The following is an 11304-nucleotide window of genomic DNA, read 5'->3' as shown; positions in this document are numbered from 1 at the left end:
GCAACCTTCTTGTTTTTTTCACCCTCTGTGGACTGGACTCAATCTGGAGCACTTCCATTAAAAAAAATCATTTGTAAGACTTTTATTTGGCTAGCTGATTTAGTAATGTTTCAATGACAGCACAGACAGTTGGAGCTTTACTGTTTGTTAGCAAACTTTATGATCTGGATTGCTTTGCTGTATATGTAAAGGGCATAAGAGATTTAAATAAGAACTGCTAACGGTGGTCTGGATTGTTATTGATGACCACATTCCCTCTTTAAATAGCAGTACACAATCTTGGTGCTTTATAGCACGCTACCACTAGACATGGCTTCTGGGTTGCCATTGGGAAATTTCACAGTATGGAAAGCTTCAAATGCCAACTCTTTGTGTATTTGTCCAGCTGTGATTCTCTATCTCGAGGTCCTGAATGAGATTAGTTTGAGCACGTGTCAATCCAGTGCTGGGTGCATGGGACTCTCCAGGAACAAAACTATTCCCCCCGCTAGGGATAGCTGGGAGTAATGTGTCAGCCTCACTGGAGGGAGGAAGGGTGCGTGTAAGCTGACTTGAAGTGCCAACAGCGGTTTGGCGATTGGACTGGCCCATTGGCAGAATATTATAGGGAAGGTACAAGTTGGATGTGAGCTGTTCTAAATGGAGTGGAGCATGCTTCATCCTAAAATGCTGGCAGTGTCAAGAAAACCATTCCCGGTCCTTGTCTCTACATCTTGTATAAACACAAACACTTCCCTCTGCACAATCATCTGTCTGAATTGTAATGCAATTTTTTTTTAAAGCATGTAATTTGTTAATGGAAAAGTGAATTAAATCTAGGTTAAAGCTTGTATTAATTCTATAAAGAACATTACAGCAGTATAATACATTATTTTCCTTTCTGTTCTTATGTTTACAGGATCAGCTGTAAGTACAAGAGTGGCTAGGATTATCTATGGGAACAGGTTGGGTTAAAAAAAACTTTGTCAGTAAGATTCTACATAGTGCACTTTAAACATTAACTTGTTTCTGCTAAATCTTTCCAGTATCATCATAACCTTTCCTCAGTCCTTGTGAAATTTATATTTGATATTGTTGTAAGTTATTTGTGTGAGCAGTAAGCACCTATAATAATGGATGGAACACTATCTTTTGCATCTTGGTGTACATTTTACTTTCATACTTTCTTAAACAAATGAGTACTAAAGTTAGCTTTATTCCTTTGGCTTATTGTGCTATGTATGTAATATGTTCATTTCTTTCCCCCCTTTCTACTGATTTTTGTTCTTTTCAGGGACCTCCAGGAAGAGATGGCTTTCCGGTAATTAGCATTTAACTGCACCACTCTCCTGTCTTGTCCTAAAGCTGTGTTTGCTCTCCTTTGCCTTATTTTAACATTCTTTCTCCTTCCCCTGCTACATTGTGGAGCTTGCCTCTTGCTAACTTTCTATCCACTCCCACTTGATCTCATTAATTCATTCATTTACTCCATTTTTGTTTAAAACAAAACGGAAAAAAGTAAAGGCCTTCTTAGGATAAACGAACGGCCCCATTGCAGAAAGGATTGATCTCCCAGACATTAAAACCCACATAATAGCATCACCTTCACCATTCTAATCAACTGTTTTGCAAACACTACTCCCCAAAAGTATTACTTTGGCTCTCACTACATTTGTTTTCAGGCTGTGGATGGAAACTTATTTAACTGGTGGTGTGGTGTTAGCATACAGTCATCATATTTCTAGCTTTTTTTTTGTGATGAGCTTTTCTCCTGAGAGTTAACTCTTGGCCTGGTAGTCTGGTAGTTTGGTGTGTAAAGCACTAAATCGCAGTAGCTATTGGGAAGGCTTCATGCTTTTATAAACAAGCATTAAATTCTGGAATGCTTGCTCTGTGATTTGGGGCAAACGACTTTGCTGGATGTCCTAGTATGCGGCTGAACATCTTTTTTGGGTGAAATCGCAAAAACTCTTCCTTTGCAGTTCTGACTGTACATTGATTATTAGGGAAACAAAGGATCCATGGGCCTACCAGGAAGAAGGGTAAGTTTACTTTATTGCATCTAATTTTAGTCTTGTGGTTACATAAACCTGATGCCTTGTGTTGCTCTGGAGGCACAATAAATGATCATTTCAGCTTTTTGTTAATGAACTGTCAAAGAAAATAATGTTAAAGCTGCAATATCCTTCCTTACAACTCGCCCCCCCCCCACCCCCTCCACCAACTCCCCCCTCACCCCCCCACTGCCTTCCCCTCATCCCCCCACTGCCTTCCCCTCATTCCCCACCTTTCCTGGACAAGCCGCAACTAAAATTGAGTTGAATTGAATTGCAGTATTTCATCTGTGTTAACAAGCACCGAATTAGTGTGTGTATATAACCTTTGAGGGGAAAAAAGGCACCGGTTTTAGAAGTGTCATGTTCTCCCTGAAGAATCATTGTGTAAACATTTATAAAAGGTCAGAACAACATCTGGTTTACGGAGATGGATGACTTTTGTTAAAGTGATGTTGTGCAGCTTTTTTATTTTAATTTCGGATGCCAGGATAATGCAGCCTTAAACTATTTATTTGGCAGTGCAGCACTTAACTGCACCTTTTTGAGAGCATTTTGCACATTTTTTGGCTCCAGCTTGCAACTTGTTAATGGACCAATTCAGTCAGGGCTGTGAACTGAAATATATGCTTCTATGCCGTTTAAGATGAATGTAATGTTGACTTGAAGTGAGGTTCTTATTTGGGTGAAGTTTCTGTAAAACATGTGCAGTTTTCTTGCTGTGATGCCTGGCAGTTCTGATTTGTGATTTATTTTAAAATGTGCTACCTGTTCTGCACTGCAACTTCTCCCTTTAAAGCATCGGTCAGTTAAATGGGCTGTTTGGTGAACATTTCTGTCCTCGTAACAAAACTGTAAAAATGCATCAGCAAATATGCTGGAATTGCAGTCAGTTCGGCAGGAATGTACAGTACAGTAAAACTCATTTGATGGAGTATTTACAGTTTAATGTTTCTAAGCAGTGAAGACGTCGGGACCCTGAACATTCTGAACGTCACCAAGCAATTTCTTGTGTGTCTCACTCATTTTATACGTTCTTAAAACGAAAAGAAGCTTATAGAATAATTTCCAATACTCATTTATAAATTCAAGGGATAAAATACGTGTGTAAAAATGTTTAATTTTATCCATTACTCTAACATTACGGAAATGTCAATGAGGCATAGGGTGGGATCACTGCAGCTAATATTGTGGATATCTTCACTGTCTTCTAATACTGAACAGCCTCTTTAAAAGTTTGACTCATTGCTGTCAAAATGCTGTGGGCTAACCTGAGTGCTGTGCATCTGGTCTGATTCTTTTTAATATTGTCTGTATGTAAGCAAAGGTGCAAGGAATACTTCAGTTCATAAGCACATTTATCACAAAGAGTTGGTATTTAGCAGAAATAAACAAACCCACTCTGACTCCCCCGTTGATTTAAAAGGAAACAAGTTCTATCTGTGTGTGGGCTGAAGGACCGTTAACTGTTATTACTCCAGCTCATTAGATGAGGAAATTCCAGGGGGGATCAACTAGGTTTTTAAGGTTAGTCTGCCACCACCATATCTCAGTGAGTGATTGTGAGGCAGGGGAGGACAAACACTGTTTCAGGCATTCTTGCAATAGACAGCAAGTTTTTGTACTAATTATCCTATTTTTTAGAACAATTACTTTGAAAGTTTTCCAAGTTCTGCTTGTTTTGGATCACTTTCTCAGTGCAAGGAACTACCCGCAGCAGAACTTCCTGTCATTAGTGGCAAATGCTCTCTTCTCTTTTTTTCCTTGAAGAAAGTCCATAAACTGTGTTCACTTTTTGGTGAATGGACCTCAAGGGCACGACTCAAAGAACATTGATTTTTGCCTGCTGTTAATGCATGTTATCACACATTGGCTCACAGAGAATTTATCCTGTCAAAGTGCTCTAACTAATAAATCAACACACTACCCATCCAGACTCTTGATTCAAAAGTACAGTTGCATGCAATCTAAAGTGTTGCACGTTAGAGGCCAAATCAGCTTCAAATATTATACTTTCAGTTATTTGAATAGTTTAAAGAGTAAGATCTATCACCTGTGTAGATGGAAGGATAACTGCACAAATGATTTACTAAAGATTACAGGGTAGGAATTTGTCTTGGGCAGTATAGCATTGGCCGCCTATTACATACCCTACTGGATATTAAGTTCAATTGACATTAAGGGAACTGAATAACAGGCAGGATGTATGACAGGCAGCCAACGAATTTACCTTTACATTTATAACTAATGATGAGGTTTTTTTTTGTAAGTTGTCATTTAGTTCACCAGTTTGTGCCACAACCAAAGTTTGGCAAATTGATTGGGTCTCCCAGATATCCGTGGGGTAGAGTGTGAAATGATGGTCTCAGATACAAATGTGAGATGGTCAGGCCAGTTACATGCCATTTTCATGATCGATCACTCACTGCAGTACAAGCTTTTTGTCCAAATTGTTCGCCAATCTCAGCAATCTGCAGGAGTGCCTTTGCGTTTTTTTTGGCTTGATGGAAGCCAACTAAATGTTTAGTATAAATTAAAAGCAGAAATTGCTGGAAATTCTCAGCAGGTCAGGCAGCATCTGTGGACGGAGAAACAGTTAATGTTTCAGATCTCAGAATCACAGAATTACAGAAGTGTTACAGTCCAGAAGGAGGCCATTCGGCCCATCGTGTCTGCACCAGCTCTTTGAAAGAGCAATTCCCTCAGTTCCATTTCCCCGCCTTCTCCCCATAACCCTGCACATTCTTCATTTTCATGTAACTGACTAATTCCCTTTTAAATGCTTCAGTTGAACCTGCCTCCACCACACCCTCAGGCAGTGCATTCCAGACCTTAACCACTCGCTACGTCAAAAGGTTTTTCCTCGTGTCACTTCTTTGCTTCTTTTACGAAATACTTTAAATCTGTGCCCTCTCGTTCTCGATCCTTTCAAGAATGGGAACAGTTTCTCTCTATCTACTCTGTCCAGACCCCTCATGATTTTGAATACCTCTATCAAATCACCTCTCAACCTTCTTTTCTCTAAGGAAAACAGTCCTAACTTCTCCAATCTATCTACATAACTGAAATTCCTCATCCCTGAAATCATTCCCGTGAATCTCTTCTGTACTCTCTCCAAGGCCTTCACGTCTTTCCTAAAGTGCGGCGCCCAGAATTGGACGCAATACTTCAGCTGAGGCCGAATTAGTGTCTTATACAAGTTCAACATAACTTCCTTGCTCTTGTATTCTATGCCTCTATTAATAAAGCCCAGGATACTGTATGCTTTATTAACTGCTCTCTCAACCTGTCCTGCCACTTTTAATGAGTTATGCACATATACGCCTAGGTCCCTCTGCTCCTGCACCCCCTTTAGAATAATCATAAAGTGCTGGGCGGCACAGTGGCACAGTGGTTAGCACTGCAGCCTCACAGCTCCAGGGACCCGGGTTCGATTCTGGGTACTGCCTGTGTGGAGTTTGCAAGTTCTCCCTGTGTCTGCGTGGGTTTTCTCCGGGTGCTCCGGTTTCCTCCCACAAGCCAAAAGACTTGCAGGTTGGTAGGTAAATTGGCCATTATAAATTGTCACTAGTATAGGTAGGTGGTAGGGAAATATAGGGACAGGTGGGGATGTTTGGTAGGAATATGGGATTAGTGTAGGATTAGTATAAATGGGTGGTTGATGGTCGGCACTGACTCGGTGGGCCGAAGGGCCTGTTTCAGTGCTGTATCTCTAATCTAATCACTTGCCCTCTCTCCCCAAAACACTTACCTTGTCCACCTGACCTTCCCACCCCCCCCCCCACCAATCTGCATAAACTTTAACCTAACACCCTTCCCACCATCCCCTACATCAACGATGTCACTTTGATCCTATTCCCCTCTTTCCCCCTGCCCCCCCACTGAGAAACGTACTTCCTCCCCACCAGTGTGGTGCCTCATTTCCCCGGATGGGGATCTGAAGGTGGGGGGAGTGTCGGCCAGCAGCAGGAAGATTACAACAGGATGGAAGGCGGGAGCATAAATATAATTAATGCATTAATTTTAATTTATTTGCATATGTAAATGGGGGTCCCATCGCCGAGCGGCAGGGGGGGCCGCCACAAGGCCTCGCTGGCACCAGCAATATTGGGTCGGGCCCACCCAACGTCGGAGTGGGTGGCGGTCTTCTCCCGGAGGCATCTTCAGTCTCCCCCCCCGCCGCCTTGGACCCCGACACCTGGGAGAGAACTAAATCCAGCCCATCAACTCTTTCTTTCTACACAGATGCTGCCTGACCTGCTGAATATTTCCAGCATTTTCTGTCTTTATTTCAGATTTCCAGCATCTGCAGTATTTTGCTTTTGTGGGTGTTTAGTTCGCTGCTTGAATCTGACATTGTCAAACTTGAAGATGAATTTTTAAAACACTCTCCAATGTATAATGTGATAAATGTGCTTTTAAAAGCATGATTAAATGTAGAATTAGTTTTACATTCATTATATTTTACTTGCTGGCTGTATGTTAATTACTATTAGCATGTAAATGCAAAGTTGTGAGCAGTTTTGAATTTATTAGATTTTGAAAGATTTCATGTAAATTCGAGTCCTATAATCAGACTTGAAAAGATGAAGGATTGGGTCAGCTACCATTTCTTTGCACATTTACAACAACAACTTGCATTTATATAGCACCTTTTAACATAGTAAAATGTCCCAAGGTGCTTCAGAGGAGTGCTGTCAAGCGGTTTGACACCAACACACAGACATAAGGTGACCAATAGCTTGGCCAAAGAGGTAGGTTTTAAGGAGCATCTTAAAGGAGGCGAGTGAGGTAGAGAGTCAGAGAAGTTTCAGGTGGGAATTCCAGAGCTTAGGGCCCGGGCAGCTGAACAACATCATTTCCAATGGTGGAGTGATTAAAATCAGGGATACTCAAGTGGCCCTCAGTTTGAATCCAAATCAGGCTTAGAAGATGAAACCATTTCTCCACACTGACTTCACCTGAAATAAAATTGCACAGTTTCCACCCAGTTCATGATTGGATCAACAATCTGAATGAGGAGCATCTCCCGAGGTCAATAATAGGAATGTCTCACTGAGTTATTTCAGCTGATCAAAGGTGGAGCAGCAGTTTGGGGGTGTTACAGTCAGTCTCAGCACTACCGGGAAAATCTGGTAACTTACCAGCTCATGAGCTGAAAATAATTCTTTTGCTCCAAAGTGAGTTTGCGGAGGTCAAGCGAGGACATGATTCCATCTCTGCTGTGAGTCTTTCATGGTTAAATAGGCCACCAATGTTCATTGTTAAGATTCACACAGAAAGTATGATCACTTGAGCTGGAGATGCTCTGAATCCAGCAGGGTCTCAATGCCTTTAGAAAATAATTGGCGTGAGTGGGATGAGGCGACAGTGCAAAATCACAAGATAATTGAGAATGAAGAAACCCATTTGACTGGTCTGGGTTTTACCCCTCCAGAAACACCCAAATGACCCACCTCTTTCCCCCATTTCCACATCCAACTGTTTCTTAAATGATTCCTGGATTTTTCCCCTTGACTGCTCATTCCGCAAATCCATTCCAAGTATTGATGGCTCTTAGTGTAAGGAGAAAGACCCTGAAAAGGTTGTGGTTTTGATGTATTGTTGAGGTCAGTAAGGGAATCCCAATACCCCTGATCAACAAGCACATGATACGAACATTGAATGTAAAGGAAGAAAATATTTTATTTCTGTGCCCACATCTTTGTTAAAGCTTAATATATTTAACCGCCCAAAAATCTGAGTAAAAATTTAACATGATGAAAATATACATGTTCACAACTTTGCTTTATAAGTGTGTGTGGTGAGATTACACCCTGAATAATCAAGAAGTTTTGGTGCAACCTGAACCAGGAATTAAGGACCCAGTTGCCCCAATATGTCCCACCATATGATTATTGATGTGAATGTAACCCCGCATTAGTGAATAGGGCACTTGCTTCTGAGTCTGAAAATCGTGGGTTCAAGTCCCACTCCAGAAATTGGACGCATAATCTAGGCTGACACTGCAGTACAGTACTGAGGGAGTGCTGCACTGCCGGAGGGTCAGTACTGAGGGAGTGCTGCACTGCCGGAGGGTCAGTACTGAGGGAGTGCTGCACTCTTGTAGTTTCTGTCCTTTGGATGAGATCTTAAAACCAAAATGGTGTCTGTCTGCTCTGATGGATGTTAAAGATTTCTGTAGTGTTTGCCGGGATACAGCATTTTCACTTTTTTCCCGATTTGTTTTCTGTGCGGATTTACGGTGTTTGATTAGATGTTTTGGAATCTTCTTCATAGGCATTGGAGATTTTCTTGACATTTCGTCCTGGTGATGAGTTTAAATTGGGCTAAATAGAGATGTATATCATTTCTATTCTCTCTTCAGCCCCAAACCCCAACTAAGATCGGTCAGTATTGCAGAGAATCCATCCTTTTCAATCTCAAAGTGCTATTAAACTTCCACGATTGCAGTAATACCAGAGTAACTTCGAATGGCCACTGAAGGGAAAATGGGAATGTAACTCTAGAATCTAGCCACAACCTAATGTCAGAGCATGTGACCCCAGGATCGATGAGACTGTCTCCATTTTATACACATAATTCTTTACTATTGCTATATGGCTTTGAGATCCCAATTTGATTTCCCCTCTTTTTCCAGTTCTTCCACTATTTTTAAAGGTCCGCTAACAGTGAGCTCCCTCCCACTCTCCCACCCTCACTCCATCCACCCATGCTTAGCACTATAGTCCCCTGCTGCATGGACCCTCACCAGTGACATGGTGTATCCAGCTACTGCAAGATGCACTAGGGACTGGGGAGCCAGGGTTACGATGCCAGTCAAAGAACCTGTCCACTGTTTAGGGCCTCCTGTTGGATGACCTAACCGAAAAATTGGCCCTGTGAGAGCAAACCCAGATCCTTGTGGTCTGCAACACACTCGCTCGCTGTTTTACAGAGCCGCCCATTACTTGCTGGGTTTTTATTCTTAGTCAAGTGCCTTGGAATGTTTTTTTCTACATTAAAGGCACTGGATTAATTCAGGTTGTTTTACTTTTGTCCAGAATTGAAGATTACGAAGGGTGTAACTTATTGCTGTACTACTTGCTTGAGGTTTGTTGCAGTATGATCTAATGCATAGATACTGATTTTGGCTGTGGATATCTTGATGTAGACTGCTTTAGAGAATTGCTGATAAGTACATTGTCTTTTTTTTTGGTCTAATACTAATCCTCTGTTTGTGTCTCTCCTTTACTTCTGCATGCTGTATTTGCTGTGCCTGCCCAGGGTCTAAAGGGGGAACCTGGTGAAGAGGTGAGTCATAGAAGGAAAGGGTAGCCTGTCCTTAATTTGTATTTCTGGTAGTACGTTAATAGGACTTCTAAATATTTCCTTGGCTGAGTGACTGTCTGTTAGAGTAGAACAGACATTTCATTCTAGCTAATCTTAAAATTGTAGTGTCAAACTGCTATAAGTGCAGTGGATATGAAAAAAAAGATGAAATCTTTCAATCGGGAGTACATTTCTGGAGTCAATATCAAACTAAGTTATGGTCGGAATTGAACGTTGAGACCTGGAAAGCCATGGCCGAGCTCACCTCTGCCAGGCCTGGAAGCCAGACTGATATTTTACATGGCCCAGGCCCTTAATTGATCTCTGAGGCAGGAAGTCTCACCATCAAGAGCTGCCAGCCAATCAGGGGGCTAGCAGCTCCTCAGTCCCAACAGCGCCATGGGGTGCATTGGCCACTGCTGGGACTGCACCCAGCAAGAAGAGAAACTATGGACATTGCCTTTCAAAGAGGTAAGTGGGGGTCAGGCCTCACCGAGGATAATCACCTAGGCCCGGACGAGGAGGATGTGGGACAGAGAGCAGGGTGAGGGGATAGTTTCAGCGGGGCTGCCCCAGGCTGCTGGGAGGGTCCTCTATGAGGCTAAATCAGGAGGCCACACCCCCCCACCCCCACCAGCCCACAAGGAGGCTGCCAGGTATGACTGGGCAGCGTCCTCAGGTGCCAAAGTGCCCATCCGCCGCTAGTAAAATACCAGTGGCAGCGGAAAGAGGCCCTTAATTGGTTTGTAATTGGCCACTTAAGGGCCTCAATTGGCATGGTCGTTTGGCACCTCCCCCGCTGCTGGTAAAATAGCAGCAGCATAGGTAGGTGATAGACATGGCACCCCCACCTCCCACACAATTTTACACGTCCCCATTTCCTCGCCCACTCCCAGGGTTGGGGTGGGGGGGTGCGGGGGTTGGGGGGCAGGGGATTATGTATCCTCTCCAGCAACAAATATTCCTAATTCTCATTCTTTCATAAAGCAATGGTTGAACCTTATTCCTGACAATGTTTAAATTAGATAAACAAACCTGAAAGAAAAAACGTTATAGTTTTTGCCATGTTGGACCGGATCTCGTGCTTGGCCCGATGTCAGGTTTCGTGGGGCGAGGGGGCGGTGGTGGGAGTGGGGGCCGGAGAATCAGAGAGGCTGTGGCCACCATGGAACCAGATGCTGGGATTGCTGGACCCAATCTTCCCAGTGGCGGCAACTCCTCCGATCTGTGACGGTACCCTAGTTTAAATATTTAAAATACCTCTCTGCATAAACTTCAATGTCGTTCAGCACGATCTTCCCATCCGTTCCTGATCTTCAGAATGACGTGCAGCTCTCACACGCCTTCACTTTTCCATCCATGAGAAGCTGACAGCATCAAGGAGGGGAAGGGGTCAAATCTGCATTCTGTTTGCAGGGCTTGCAGTCTTTTAAAAATGGCACCAGCACCTACTCCTGCATCAGGTGACTCCGTTCATTTAAACAGGGTTTTTCCACCCAAGTTATGCTCAGGGTTATCTCATTTGGTCATGGGATGTGGGCATTGCTGGCAAAGCCAGCATTTATTGCCCATCTGTGAGAAGGTAATGGTGAACTGACTTCTTCAGCTATTGGTGTCTATGTGGTGTAGGTACACCCCAGTGCCGTTAGGGAGGGAGTTCCAGGATTTTGACCCAGCGACCGTGAAGGAACGGCGATATAGTTCCAAGTCAGGGTGGTGTGTGACTTGGAGATGATCCCATGCGTCTACTGCCCTTGTCCTTCTAGGTGGTAGAGGTCGCGGGTTTGGAAGGTGCTGTTGAAGGAGCCTTGGTGCATTTTCTAGATGTACTTGGCAACTCATCCATTGGTGCTTGTTTTTCCATCAACCACGAATTCCTAAATGCTCTGTTATGCCTCCCACTGCTTTCCTTCCCCATTTGCAATGACTTCCTCCTCTGTGTACGCTCTTTTTGTGAATG

General features: G+C 43.1%; 1 protein-coding gene across 1 annotated transcript in view; it reads left to right on the top strand.

Moving 5' to 3' along the window:
* Positions 1–1279: 1279 nt before the first annotated feature.
* col13a1 (collagen, type XIII, alpha 1) overlaps positions 1280–11304 on the top strand; it is a 131276-nt gene continuing 121251 nt past the window's right edge. Inside the window, exons 1-3 of the mRNA XM_068020400.1 lie at positions 1280–1300; positions 1986–2021; positions 9300–9326. Of these exons, the coding sequence (XP_067876501.1) occupies positions 2001–2021; positions 9300–9326 (48 nt within the window). The 5' untranslated portion in view covers positions 1280–1300; positions 1986–2000. The remainder of the gene's footprint in view (positions 1301–1985; positions 2022–9299; positions 9327–11304) is intronic.

The sequence above is a fragment of the Heterodontus francisci genome, chromosome 42 (assembly GCF_036365525.1).
Source record: "Heterodontus francisci isolate sHetFra1 chromosome 42, sHetFra1.hap1, whole genome shotgun sequence".
NCBI classification, from domain to species: domain Eukaryota; kingdom Metazoa; phylum Chordata; class Chondrichthyes; order Heterodontiformes; family Heterodontidae; genus Heterodontus; species Heterodontus francisci.
Note: the sequence above shows the minus strand (reverse complement) of the source record. Positions and strands in the feature narration are given on the sequence as shown.